This window comes from Bos grunniens, chromosome 1 (genome assembly GCF_055505025.1).
Source record: "Bos grunniens cultivar Pamir isolate PY7600 chromosome 1, Bosgru_T2T1.0, whole genome shotgun sequence".
Lineage (NCBI taxonomy): Eukaryota > Metazoa > Chordata > Mammalia > Artiodactyla > Bovidae > Bos > Bos grunniens.
This window is the reverse complement of record NC_141165.1, coordinates 12,856,040-12,869,645: the sequence shown is the minus strand read 5'-3', so window position 1 is coordinate 12,869,645 and position 13,606 is coordinate 12,856,040. Positions and strand designations below refer to the sequence as shown.

At 51.9% G+C, this 13,606-nt stretch overlaps 1 protein-coding gene and 1 long non-coding RNA gene across 2 annotated transcripts; both read right to left on the bottom strand.

The window, feature by feature from the left end:
• Positions 1-1,127: 1,127 nt before the first annotated feature.
• SUMO3 (small ubiquitin like modifier 3) lies at positions 1,128-10,680 on the bottom strand. Its single transcript, XM_086327635.1, has 4 exons — positions 10,562-10,680; positions 5,921-6,049; positions 3,746-3,817; positions 1,128-2,438 (listed from the first exon to the last, which is right to left on the bottom strand). The coding sequence occupies exons 1-4, from the start codon at positions 10,580-10,582 to the stop codon at positions 2,346-2,348; spliced, it is 315 nt and encodes a 104-aa protein (XP_086183761.1). The 5' UTR covers positions 10,583-10,680; the 3' UTR covers positions 1,128-2,345.
• LOC147378978 (uncharacterized) lies at positions 9,253-9,965 on the bottom strand. The gene is made up of 2 exons (XR_015137339.1): positions 9,831-9,965; positions 9,253-9,385 (listed from the first exon to the last, which is right to left on the bottom strand). It is a non-coding gene; the product is annotated as an uncharacterized LOC147378978 (long non-coding RNA).
• Positions 10,681-13,606: the final 2,926 nt, after the last annotated feature.

Genomic DNA, 13,606 nt, shown 5'->3' with positions numbered 1-13,606 from the left:
TTGCTAAATCTGGCAATGCTCAGCTCAGGTCAGCTGGTCCTGGTGTCCCAAGGGTTCCAAGCACCCGGTGTGTGATACTTACAGGCTTTCTTTCACCCACTGGACAGGCCGGCAAGTTCAGAATCAACTAGTTTCTTTGGGAATTGAAGTTCTGAGGTATAAAAAGGGTCTGCTTTTTGCAGATTCTTTCCATAAAAGCTGTGTCATGGAGCAGATGAGATTAATGGGTGCGCTCCCACCTGCGCAGTGCAGTGCAGCCAGGCCGGCACCACCCGTGTGCCTGGGGCCAGGGAGTCCTGGGGTATGGGGTTTTGGTACTGAAACTGGGAAAGTGCCAGCTCGGTCCCAGGGCACCCATAATAGAATCAGTAAAGACGAGCCTCTCTCCTACTGAAACATCGGTTTAACCCAGTGATTCTAGGAGCTGGTTTTACATAACTATTTTAATATATCAGCAGATCTGTTATTCCAAATGCACCATCTGCACACATTTCTAAGATAAAAAGACAACCTCCAGGACACTGCCTGCTTGTCCGTCAGATGCTGGGGGTAGGGCTCAGGCAGCACTGCACTAGGGCTCCCCAGAAACCGCAATGCTCCTGACCTCAGGCACCCTGACATGTCACCCTCCCCACAAGTGCATGGCCTGTCCTCCTGGGCTCCACACCCCCCCACACCTTCTCTGGGCCACACCTCTGCCCACTGCTGCTGTAAGCAAGTCACGTGCTCGCCGCCCCTGAGCTTTCAGCCTGTGCTCACCTCCCAACCACCCCGATACAGTATCACAGTGCAACACAGAAGTTTCCAAATCAGTGTCAACTCACTTCCATTTCTAAACAGATGAGGGAATAAGTTGTCGGCTGCACTGCACAAAGGAAAACAGTCTCACATTCAAACACGAAAAATATCAACAAGCCCAGAGTCACGGTAACCCCCCAGGAGCCCAGGAGAGGGAGGAGGGCTCTGCAGGGGAGGGGGCGGCCTTGGCAGGGATGTCACAGCCTGCAGGAGTGCAGGTGAGCCAGCCTTCAGATGGAAGTCGGAGTGGTCTTGCTGAAGGGTCACTGCAAATACTGAACGTGACACGATGTCCAATCTCCAAACGCAGTATAGAGTGTGAGCCAAGAGACAGAATACCAAACTATATTTACTGTTGACAGTAGTAAAGGACAACAAATAATGTACAAATTGGGGAATAAACACAAGAGAGCCGCAGACCCCCCGCCTGTGCCCGAACAGCAAGGTACAAAGGAAGTGCAGACTTCTCCAGCAAGGTCTCAGGCGAGCAGGAGATGATGGTGGTTATCCTGCCCAGGTGACCAAAGCAGGCAGCCAGGGGCCATCAGACAGGAGTGAGTCCACACGGAAGGGCAACAGGACAACCATTGGAGGTTAACCAAAACAGACCCCAAAATGCACAGAACTGAAATCACATGTAACGTGTAAGCTCCATACCAACTTGGGGAGCAGAGCACGGTCCTCGGGGAGAAGCCGGGGGCATCTCTCACATATAGCCACACTCTGAAGCAGCTCTTTTACACAAAAACATACCAGCAAAATCAGCAATATTCTATCTTCCTTGTTTACATACAGACCATTGTTACTCATCAGAAGCAAATACTGGAGGAAATCTGAGGCCCTGGCACTGTGACCACAGCAGACGTGTGGGACTTACTTTCTTCTCTGTTAAGAAAAGGGGAAAAGCCCATGTTTGTTGAGTCAGAGCAGCGTCGCCGGCAGTTGGTGGCAATGGGTCCAGGGCCCCAGATCCTGCCCAGGGCTGTGTTACTGAAGAACTTCTTACCTTTTAAGAAACATTCCAGTATTTTCCCTTCAACTTTACTATGTTCTGGCAAAGCTTACATTTCTAATATTTAGCATTAAAAAAACCTGTGCCCGCAAGAAACAGTAAGTGAAAGTGTATCTCCCATACCAACCATGACCCCAAAACTCGCCCCACAGAAGCACCCCCAGAGTAGTGACAGTTCTCTCCATGGTTGGAATGAGGGGGGTCAACACCTGGAGTGAGATCCCCGTCTAGACAGAAAGCAGGCATTCAGGCCACAAGCTTGGAGAAAATGTCATAGGAAAATGTCATAGGAGGGAGAAAAATGAAAAAGTAAAAACAAAGCCCAAGTCCCTCACCACGCATTTTACCCAAACACAGGTACCAGGTGATGGGCCTCGGGAGGCTGGGGACCATCACCACGGTGGCACTCAAGTGCATCAGAGCGAAGTCCTTCTGGGGAATGTCCTCGGTGTCCGAGCCTCCCTGCTGATGGGCTTGGCCACACGTCCACTGTTCAATAGCAAACACAGCACGGTGCCACGAGGGGATGGGGGCTCTAGAGGCCGCTCCCCAAGAGGCAGCTGGCCACCCTGGAGCCCCCCGTCTGCTGCTGGAACACGTCGATGGTGTCCTCGTCTTCCATCTCCAGCTGCAGGCACAGAAGGTGTGTCAGTGTCTTCTCGTGCTGGGGGGGACCCGCCCCCACGCACCTGAGCCCACCCTCAAGTCGGCACACGAGGACAGAGGCTCAGCTATGGCTTTCCAGTTAGCCCGCTTCTTCCCCAAGTTCTCCTAACAGAATCCACAATGCTAGCGCCTTGACTGACAGAGAAACTAAGTCCCGTTAAAAGCAAAGTGTCTCAAGTTTTACCGAGAAGTATACAAAAATCAGATTTCAGCTAGGAGTGAGTGACCAGAAGCGCTGAATCCTGGGGACCTCAGAGGTGGGGGGTGGAGTCCATATGGGTGCTGTCAAAGCCAACTCTGTCCCAAAGGAAGGGCTCCCTGCTGGCCTCCCCATCCCGTCGAGTAGCATCCTGCTCAGAAATCAAGAGCAGTACCCCTGAGGGGGGTGGGAGGGCACGGGGAGGACTGTTGCAGACACGACCCAGCACGCACATCAGCACAGAGGCTGGGGGAGCCCATGGCTGCCCCTTCCCTCTGTGTAAGGGGCATGCAGCTCCCCACAGGAGCAGAGATGAAACCTCCACAGAGCAGCCCTTTCACACTGAAGGCTGGCTGATTCTCCCCACGTTCGACCCTGCAGCTGTCTGGCTGACAGGTGACAGGGCTGCAGCCTGGATCCCAGGCTCTCCCTCCATGAGGAGGGATGCGCAGACCTGACAGAGCCGCACGTGGTGGCTGATGCTGGAGGAAATGGAGCACGCCGCACCCCTCTCCACTCACGCCCCTTGGCATCAGTGCTCAGAGCGCAGGAGATGGAGGCAGGAATGTAGCTGCAGACTAACGCTGCAGGTCCAGTGTCCCGACAACACGAGGTGGCGATCACATCTGCCCAGCTCGCCTGGAGCAGGGATGGGGGTGGGGTCGGGGGGTGAGGGCGCTGGGCCTCGGCCATGACCCTGGACCACCTCAGCTGAGAACCCAGCCCTCCTGCTCCTTCTCCCAACACAGAGGAGGCTGACAAAGTACATTTTTCTCATTTGAAAATTAAACCTCAAAATTACAAAATCTAATCATCTAAGCCGTTAAGAAAATGTAAGGGGAATTCACTGGCCATCCAGTGGCTAGGGCTGCTCTTCCACTGCAGGGGCATCAGTTCAATCCCTCGTCAGGAACTACAAGCCATGCAGCACACTTCAAAAAAAAGGGAAAGAAATGTACGGTGTTCCGTATGAACAGCAATCAGTAACTCTCAAATGTGAGCGCTCCTGCTGGCAGCTGCCACACACAGGTCGGAAGTAGCCCTTGAGTGCAGACCTGCTGGGTTCCTACCTGTGCTGGGGTGTCTGTTTCATTAATTGGTTGTCCATCAAACCTGAATCGAATCTGTCTCATTGACAAGCCCTGAAAACAAAAGCAGTTATCATTGTGTCAGTATTTCCTGCTAACACATTAGTTCAAAAAGAATCACACATTCATCAAAACACCAGACTTGTGAATACACAGATTTATGACCCAGTTGACTACAAAGTCTCACCAATGGGCCTGAAGCTCTGAGGCAGCTAGAAAACAACAGAGAGTTCCCCCAGGAAAAGGGAGCCACAGAAAACAGTAAAGAACAAGGACTTTTGAAAATCAGAAATCATGACAGACACAAGACCACCCATAAAAAGCGGGAACACAAAGTCGAGAAAACTTCCCAGAAAAGAGATCAACAGCAACAAGCCCCATGCACAGTTGGAGGAAATGATCCAGATGCACACACCTGGCACAGGTGACTAAATCGGATGGAATCCCACTGGGGAGGGACACAAACTGTCACTGAACTGACAGAAGGTCCAGTTCCTGAACTGAACTGAGTTTCTAGACCAAAAGGCTGAGAACATGCCCAGAAGAGTCTAAGACAAAACTCCCTACCTAAAAGCCCAGGAATAAAGTCCTGAAAGCTAGCAGAGATAAACCACATTACAACAAAGGACCGAGAATCAGAGCATCACTGAACTTTTCACACAAATGGGGGAAACTAGAAGAATATGATGCAGGAACTCCAAAAGAGGAAAATGAATTTCAACTTAGAAATTTATGTGCAGTCAAATTACTCAAGTGTGAAGGTTTATAAAGCAAATCACGTTCAGAGAAGCAGTATTCTTCATATGCTTTCTGAGCAAGATACTGGAAGATATGCTTTATCAAGACAGGGGAAGAAGATTAGTCCAGAAAGATTAGTCCAGGAGGGGGGCCGAATACATGGGCAGAAGGATTCCTGGGAGGCTCTGTGGGAGGACCACAGAGCGGCAGCCCAGGCGGGGCAAGAGGGAGGGGGCCCGGGTGGGAGATAGTGAAGCATGGCAGGAAATGCAGGGCATAAATTCATGATGGGACACCCTGAAATCGACACACACAGCCACCACCAGACCAAGAACAACAGGACTCAGACAAGAGCCAGCAATAAGCACAGGTTGCTATGTGGCTGGGGTGGCTGCCTGGTCACAAAAGCAGCAGAGTCCAGAGCAGGCTGGGTGCAGGGAGAGGGCTGTGTGCGGGGGCAGGGTCTGGCTGTGTGGACCACGGGTCAGAGCAGAAGTCCCACCTTTCACAGGTGAAAATAGTCTCCAAAATCCAAAATTTCTCCACGAAACAATATTTACCAAGAAAAAGTGGAAAAAAGAAAAAGCTGGAATTGATAGTGACCCTCTGAAGAGCAAAGCCTGAAAAGAGCGGAGAAAAAGAGGAAGGCATGGAGCTTTTTCAGGTGTTTTTAATAGTAACAACAAACAGGCCAAGGCAAGGGTTATCAAAGTCAAGAGTAGAAACTAAGGTCAAGGATTTCCGAATCCCCCACAGAGGACTGGCTCCTGTGGAGAGCACCAGGGGCCCCAGGGCACAGTCTGACACACACAAGAGGCGGCCCTTTGTCTTGTAAAGCAGTAAATAAAGGGAAGTGATGCTTTTGAAGTGTGGTGTTGGAGAAGATGCTTGAGAGTCCCTTGGACTGCAAGAAGATCCAACCAGTCCATCCTAAAGGAAATCAGTCCTGGGTGTTCATTGGAAGGACTGATGTTGAATCTGAAGCTCCAATATTTTGGCCACCTGATGTGAAGAGCTGACTCATTTGAAAAGACCCTGATGCTGGGAAAGATTGAAGGCAGGAGGAGAAGGGGACAACAGAGGATAAGATGGCTGGATGGCATCACCGACTCAATGGACATGGGTTTGGGTGGACTCCAGGAGTTGGTGATAGACAGGGAGGCCTGGTGTGCTGCGGTTCATGGGGTCGCAAAGAGTCAGACACGACTGAACTGAACTGATTAAGTGTGTCTGGAGCAAACTGTGCCAGGGCAGTGTCTCCACAGACACGGAGGAGGAGGGATAGAATCCGTGAGAACCCACTGTTCAGATTCCAACAGCACCAGACACCTGCCCCGCCCAGAGAAGCCCGGCCAGCCTGGACACACATAAGCACACGCACAGGCCCCTGCACGCACATCCCACCGCCCCTCCCCACACCTGGCGCTCGCAGTAGGCCTTCATCAACTTGCTGAGCGGTGTATGTCTCTTGATCTTGAACTGGACCACGGAGCCATCCTGCCCGGCCACCTTCAGGTTGATGTGGTCATTCTCCGTCTTCACTCCCTCCTGCAAAGATACATGCATCTGGGCCTCCACCTGTTGCCCCACAACCACCACTGCTTCTTAAACGTCCCCAGCAATTCAGTCACTGGTGTGTCTGTCGTATTCTTATACCAAACTGACTTGTAACTTCTATCTGCTGAGTCAGGCAAACGTCCTGCCAACCTAGCGTTTGTCGCAAACGTCAGCTTAAGGGGGAAAAAAATCTGTGTAACACCAGAAAACAACAGAGAGAAGATCCGCCTTTGTTGTAAGGTTGCTCTTAGAGTGGAGCACAAGTGACTTATACTTAAGTGTCAGGATGAATAAGACACCAGAGACGATTCTGGCCAGAACGCAGGCTGCGCAGTGGCTCAGGGTCCAGACTGCCCTCGGCTTCCCCGCTTGCCTCCCAGGGAGGGCCACCCTCAAGTGCATTCTGGGTTGCCAGTCCCACTTGAACGGGGTCACCGCCCTATCCTATCCATGGGACATGGACCCATGGGACACTCCAAGCTGCTGAGCAATCAACAAGGTCTCTGGTCCTTGGAAACTACTGGAAGTTGGTGCAAGAAGCTGGTGTTCCAAGAAGAGCTCAGCCCGAGAGCACGCTGCTGGGGAAAAGCGGAGTGTCTGCTTTTTCACAAATGACAAAGCTGACCTAAGTCAATCTGCATAGTCTGGATGAAGACCAAAGCGGTTTTGTGTGCTGTCCTGGCCAAGTTCTCCTCTTCCTGGGGCTCTCCTTCCCCACCGCTCCCTGTTCCAAGCTCTGGGACCTGCTTCCCGCCACATGGAGGAGAGAGGAAAGGAGGCCCCTGGAGACCAGAGTAGGGGATCTCAGAGTGGCTCTGAGAAGTGGTCCCAGCAGGCAAGACTCTAGCAATGAGCCCCCGTCTGATGAAGCTGGGGGTCCCACGATCAGCACCTCACCACTCACCAGAGACCAAGGATGCTTTTGCTTTTTCATCTTTTCAAATAAAGGTTTAATTTTGAAATAATCCTACATTTCCAAAAAAGCTGCCATACAGAGGCAGAGCGCTCCTACATGCCCCACTGGGTCTCCTTGGTGTTAACATCTTGCGTCCTGCCCAAGAACACAACACTAGCACACCGCCAACAACAAAACTGCAAGCTTTTTTGTATTTCACCAGTTTTTCCACTAATACCCTTTCTCTGTTTTGTATTTCACAATTTTTCTCCACTAATACCATTTTTCTGTTCCAGAATCTAATCCAGGGTACCTCCTTGCATTTACAGATAAGATTTCCTATCCACTTATTCTTTTATTTCTTTGCTGTTTATTCATTGTGTTAAAATACACATAAAATTTACCATCTCAGCCATTTTTAAGTGTACAGTTTGTAGTATAAAATACAGCCACCGCCACCATCCATCTCTACAATTCTTTTCATCTTATAAAACTGAAACTCTGTCCCCATGAAACCCTCACTCGTCCTCCACCAGCCACTGACAACCACCATTCTTCAGCCTCCATCAATCTGACTCCTCTAGGGACCTCCTGTAAGTGGAATTACAGTATATGTCCTCTTGTGACTGGCTTACATCAATCAGCATAATGTCTTCCAGGTTCATCCCTGATGTAGCAAACCTGAATAATACCCTGCTGTACACACAGACCAGGCCTGCCTGGTGGCTCAGGTGGTAAAGAGTCTGCCTGCAATGCAGGAGACCTGGGTTCGATTCCTTGGTCAGGGAGATCCCCTGGAGACGGAAATGGCTCCCACTCCAGTTATTCTTGCCTGGAGAATTCCATGGACAAGGAGCCTGGAGGGCTATAGTCCGTGGGATCGCAGAGTTGGACATCATTGAGCCACTAACACTTTCACCCAGCAGTAGAGCTGCTGGATCATATGGAAATTCTGCTTTTAATTCTTTGAGGAACTTCCATTCTCTCTTCCATGGCAGCTGCATCATTTGACATTCCCACCAACAATTCCAACTTCTCCACATCCTCTCCAGCACTTGCTGCTTTCTGTTTTGATTTTTTAAAGTAGCCATCCTAATGAGTGTCAGGCAGTATCTCACTGTAGCTCTATTTGCATTCCCCTGATGATCAGTGATATCAAGCATCATTCCATAAGCTTCTTGGCTATTCATATGTCTTCTCTGGAGAAATGTCTATTCAGGTTTTTTTGCTCATTATTTAATCAGGTCACTTATTTTCTTGTTGAGTTTTAGGAGTTCTCTATATAGTCTAAATATTGATCCTTTATCAGATATGCAATGTAGAAGGAAAATCAAAAGGGAGTTGGTGTTGCTCAGAGAGCCCCTCAGACAGAACCCAGAGACCACTGAGGACGGGACTCACGCTCATCTCAACCCAGATGGAATCTGACCTGTGACCACGTCCTGTCCTGACGAAGCATCCAGGACACCTGCCCAAAACTCGAGACGCCTGTGGGACCCTGACCCTGAACCAACGCGTGACAGCCACCCCTTCGGGACACACATTTCTTTCTGTGTCAGGGTTCAGCCTCGTGGCTCTTGCCTTTTTAAGCCCCTGATTCTTTCTTACCCAGAAAGCTCTTTGTTTTACCCAAATCTGTGTCTCCCAAATCACAATTCTTAACACCCCAAATTACTTTCTTATTTGCAGCCTTCTGTGGCTTTTTTTGGGTTGATAGTGATTTGAAAATATCATCTCCCCTTTCTGTGGCTGCATTTTTACCCTGTTCTTTTATCAGTGTCTTTTGATGTACAAAATTTTTTAATTTTCATAAGTCGTTTTTTTTTTTTTCATGACACCTGTGTCTTTGGTGTCGCAATCAAGAAATCACCACCAAGTCCAATGTCGTGGAGTTTTTGTCCTATGCTTTCTCCTAAAAGTTCTATTGTCTTAATTCTCACATTTAGGTCTTTGATCCATCTTGACTTAACTTCCCAATTTAGTGTTGAGAAGGGGCGAACTGCATTCTTTTGCACATAGACAGATGATGCATTCACTTTCTTAATGAAAAAATATGGGTGTGTTTAAAACAGAGAGATGCAGGGACCAGAACGCAAACAGAAAGAGGGCGGCGGCTACAGACCAGGAAGAGGAAGGCCAGACCCGCCGCGAATCCCTAATAATCAAAACTTGGAAAAAAGGAAAGAGAAGGAAGAAACCCTAAAAACCACAGCAGGGTTCACCCGGTCAGTCCCCTACCTGGACTCTCCAGGGGAGGCAAACTGTCTTCCCAACTGGTCCACAAGGTTTTCTTTGCACCAAGATGGCCTGGGGGTATGCCTCCTACCCCCTCCCCTCCAGGCCCGAAGGAGAGAGCATCTCTGAGCCAGAGCAGCCCGGAAGGAACCGAGGCCTCCGAAGACAAGGGTGGGGCGTGAGGCACAACCAGCTCGCTGTCTTGGAAGTAGTTAAAACAAGTTAATTCTACTGAACTAGGCCTTGGACATTGAACACGTGGGAGTGTTAAGCTTAAGCGCACCCAAAGGATGAGTATTGAGCATATTTCACTGTATCTCACTGCATTTAAACTCTGGAAGAGGAGACCACCTAGAGGTCATAAAGGCAGGCAGTTACATCTCCCACCCCCACTGGAAAAGCAAAGGCAGCTCCGAGGAGGCTCCAGGGCAGAAAGGGCCGCGTCCACCGGGGCCCCACCGTGGGATCCCGTCTAGGGGCTCCGTGCAGGCGCACCCAGCCTGCCTCTGCCTCCCGTGTGCACTGGGGCGCGATCTCCAAGCAGCAGCAGCGGGGTTCAAGAGAGAGGCTGCGCGCAGAGCCAGAGTGCTGACGAAAAGCTCCAGAAACCCGTTTCCAAGACTAGTTTTCAAGACCGCGGACCTTCGCGAGGACTGCCGGCCAGGGCAGCAGCAGACTGCGGAGCGGGATGAGCACACACCCAAGGGGCCGCAGTGGATCCAGACAAGTCAGGCCTCTCGGAGCCCCCGCCCGGCCTGCGCCCTCGGCGTTCCGCAGCGAGGACTGAGGAGGGGACCACGCGCACGCGGGCAGTAGAGCCCAGGCCGGCCGGTTCCCGTGAGGTGCACAGTTAGGGAGGGTCCCGGCGAAGGAAGAGGTCCTGGGGAGGGGGGGTCCCAGAGAGGGTTTGGGGACGCGGGCGATGTCGGCGGATGGAGAAGGTCCAAACTAGAAGCGCCGGCTCTTCCAGACTCGGGCCAACGGGGCGGGTCTCCCCGCACAGCGAACTGGGTTGGAGCCGGAGGGGTGGAGCTCGAACAGTGGACGCGGGACTTGGGCGGAGTCGGAGCGCGAGGGCGGAGTCTGGGTAGGGGCGGGGCCTTTAGGGGGCGGGGCCCGAGGGAGGGGTCTGGGTAGGGGCGGGGCCTGGAAGGAGGGCGGGGCGCGAAACGGGCGGGGGGAGGGGAACCGAGCGGGGCAGGGCGGCGTGGGGGAGGGGTGGAGGGAGAAGGGGGGAGGGGAGGCCCAGCGGCGCGGCTCGACACGGGTCCCAGCGGCCGGCGGCGGAGGGCGGCGGGGCCCGGGGAGCGGGCGCGGGGGCGGCGCGGGCGTGGGGGTTGAGTCCGGCCCGGCCCACACCCGCCGGCCCTTACCTTGGGCTTCTCCTCGGACATGGCTGCGCTCGGAGGGCAGCGGGACTGCAGGCAGCCCCGGGCGAGCGACTCACGCTCTCGGCCCGCCGCTCTCCCGCCGCAACTGCTCGCGGGGCCGCGCTTTGCCCCCAAATCCCTGCGCGCAGGTTGGCCGGCGCGGGTCACGTGGTAGTCGCGCGTGCACGAGGCGCGCTCCCGGACGTCGGGCGCGTGCCCGGTCGGCCAGGGTTCCTGGCTGTTGGAAATGCGTCACCGGGCGGGCCCTGCGCGGTCAGGCGTCTGGCCTTCGGGGGTGCTCCGGGCAGCTAGGCCTGGGGCCGCTGGAGGAGTGGGGTCGCGCTGCGACTCGGGGAGCGCACAGAGCAGCTAGGGTCGAGGTCAGGGGCGGTGCATAGGGCAGCTGGCGTGGCAAGGCGTAAGCTGTGGGGCAGGGGGCGCTGGGACCCAGAGGTGCCCGGGGCCAGCGAAGGTCCGGGAGCGCGCTGGAAGGCGCGCGGACACCCCGAGGGGGCGCACTGGGACCCCCAAGGGTGCACAGAGATCCAAGCCATGAGGCCTGACACCTGATCTTGTAGCCTGAGAATGGCCTGTTCACCTCTTCAGTCCCCTTCTCCCGAAGTGGCCACTCATCTACCGCAGCTCCACCAGCCAAGCCCCATTGCACTCACTGACTCCCGTGTAGTGCGTTCCTTTCTCAGAGGGAAACAAGGAAAATAAAGCAGGCCAGGCGAACCACCGCTACTGTTGCCCCAGGAGACCTGAGTGAAAGAGCTGTTCTGGAGGGGACCCCCGCACTACTAGGAAAGGCCAGCAGGAGCCGAACGAAGGTCAGGTCATGAGGAAGTGGAAGTGAGGAAGAATGCCTACCAGGCCGACCCACCTGGCAGCTCCGTCTGCAAAGGACATATGGTGCGTTCGTTCAGCAAGGCCAACGCAGGCTCCAGAGTCCGCTGCCTCCACCCTGAGCTCCGGGTGAACAGAGGCATCAAGGGGCCTTTCTAAGAGGGCCTCGGGGTGGTGGAAAGTCTCTAGTTCCATCTACTTTGCGATCTGTGCTCCCTGACTGTGTGTGGCTCCTTCCTCTGCCCTTGTCCAGCGCCCTTCAGGGACCTTCTGAGCCTGGCCAGTGGAAGCTGAGCACCTGGGGAGACAGTGATCTAGTCAGTTGGGTTCAGCGCATTTCCTGTCAATATCGAAAGGCCATAAAGCCAAGTTTTCATGGACCTTAATTTAACAGTTTTTGACTCTTAAAAATTCACTTCTTGGGACTTACTTGGTGGTCCAGTGGTTAAGAATCTGCCTTGCAATGCAGGCAATGCTGATTCCCTGGTGGGGGAAACTTAAGATCCTATTGGACGTGAGCCCACATGAGCTGCCATGAAAGCTCCTGAGTGATGCAAAGAAGATGTGCCGCAACTAAGACCTGATGCAGCCAAAATAATATTTTCTAATTATTTAAGAAAAGAGAACACTGACAAAACATTGTCAAAATCAACTTAAAAAAAAAAAAATTTACTTTTGTGGCTGCTGCTGCTGCTAAGTCACATCAGTCGTATCCAACTCTGTGCGACCCCATAGACGGCAGCCCACCAGGCTCCCCCGTCCCTGGGATTCTCCAGGCAAGAACACTGGAGTGGGTTGCCATTTCCTTCTCCAATGCAGGAAAGTGAAAAGTGAAAGTGTGTAGAGGCACCATTTAGGAGAGGGGGAAAGAGCGCCCCAGAATGGAGCTGCCACATCCCAGACTAAGTCTCTCAGTTGAAAGGTGTGGTCAGACCTGAACTCCCATCTCAGCCAGGTCCAAAAGTTTGGTCCCTGTCATCCTGGAATGTGACCGGTGGTGTCTGTTCCAGAGGATCTTGGCACAGTGGCCAGCTCAAGGGGTGCTTCCTGGAAAAGGGAGTCTCTGGAGCCTGCCCCTTCCAGGACAGAGGTGGACAACTGGGACCAGAATCACCCCCTGCCCCCAGACGACTGGCCGTGGTGTAGTTTCAGAGAGGCAGTGTTCAGACCCATCAGCGACTCTAAGACACCAGCAGCTATAAAATATGACATTGTTTTCTTTAACACAGATACATTAAACCATGCAGGTTACAGGTTAGAATTGATGAAATACAGTATCTAAATGTGTTACAAAAGGAATTAAACTACGGTTCATTCATATAATGAACAGCTATGCCACTATTAAATGTGTAAAAAAAAATGTTGATAACAGGAAAAATATGTTCATATGTTGAGTTTTTTATGAAGCAAATTATAAAACTATTATGGTTTTGAACAACCGAAAATTTGTATAAAATATTTTGAAAATCTGAAGATACCAGATAGATGCCAAAACAGAAAAGACTTTTTCTGAGGGGCGAAGATCACCGAAAGATAGGAAGTGGTTTTCCTTTTCAGGTATTTGATGATTGGTATGATGGGGTTGCAGACAGACAGGACTGAAGCAACTTAGCTCGCATGCACACATTATGTATCCGCTTCCCAGGTGACACCAGTGGTAAAGAAACACCCTGCCCATGCAGGAAACAAGTGATGGGTTGGGAAAGATGCCCTGGATTAGGAAATAGCAAACCACTCCAGTACTCTTACCTGGAAAATTCTGTGGACAGAGGAGCCCGATGGGCTCAAGTCCATGAAGTTGCAAAGGGTCGGACATGACTGAGTGACTGAGCACCATTTATATATTCTTAGTACTATTACATATTCTAGTTTCTCATTTTAGAGCTAGTATAATTTCCTTTGCTTTAATCCTTGCTCTGCTGCTTTTACTAACCAGTTAACCTTGGATGCAAAACTTGTGCCTCAACTTCCCTGTGAAATGGCTCAATAATGGTACCCAACCCACTCCAGTATCCTTGCCTAGAAAATCTTATGGACAGAGGACTTTGGTGGGCTGCAGTCCATGGGGTTGCAAAGAGTCGGACATGACTGAACGACTAACACTTACTTACTTACCTCATTCCATTAATCTGTATGAAGGTAGGAGAGTGCAAGCCATGTAAGTGCTACGTAAATACCTTCTGTTATTTTCTACTGTTTCCT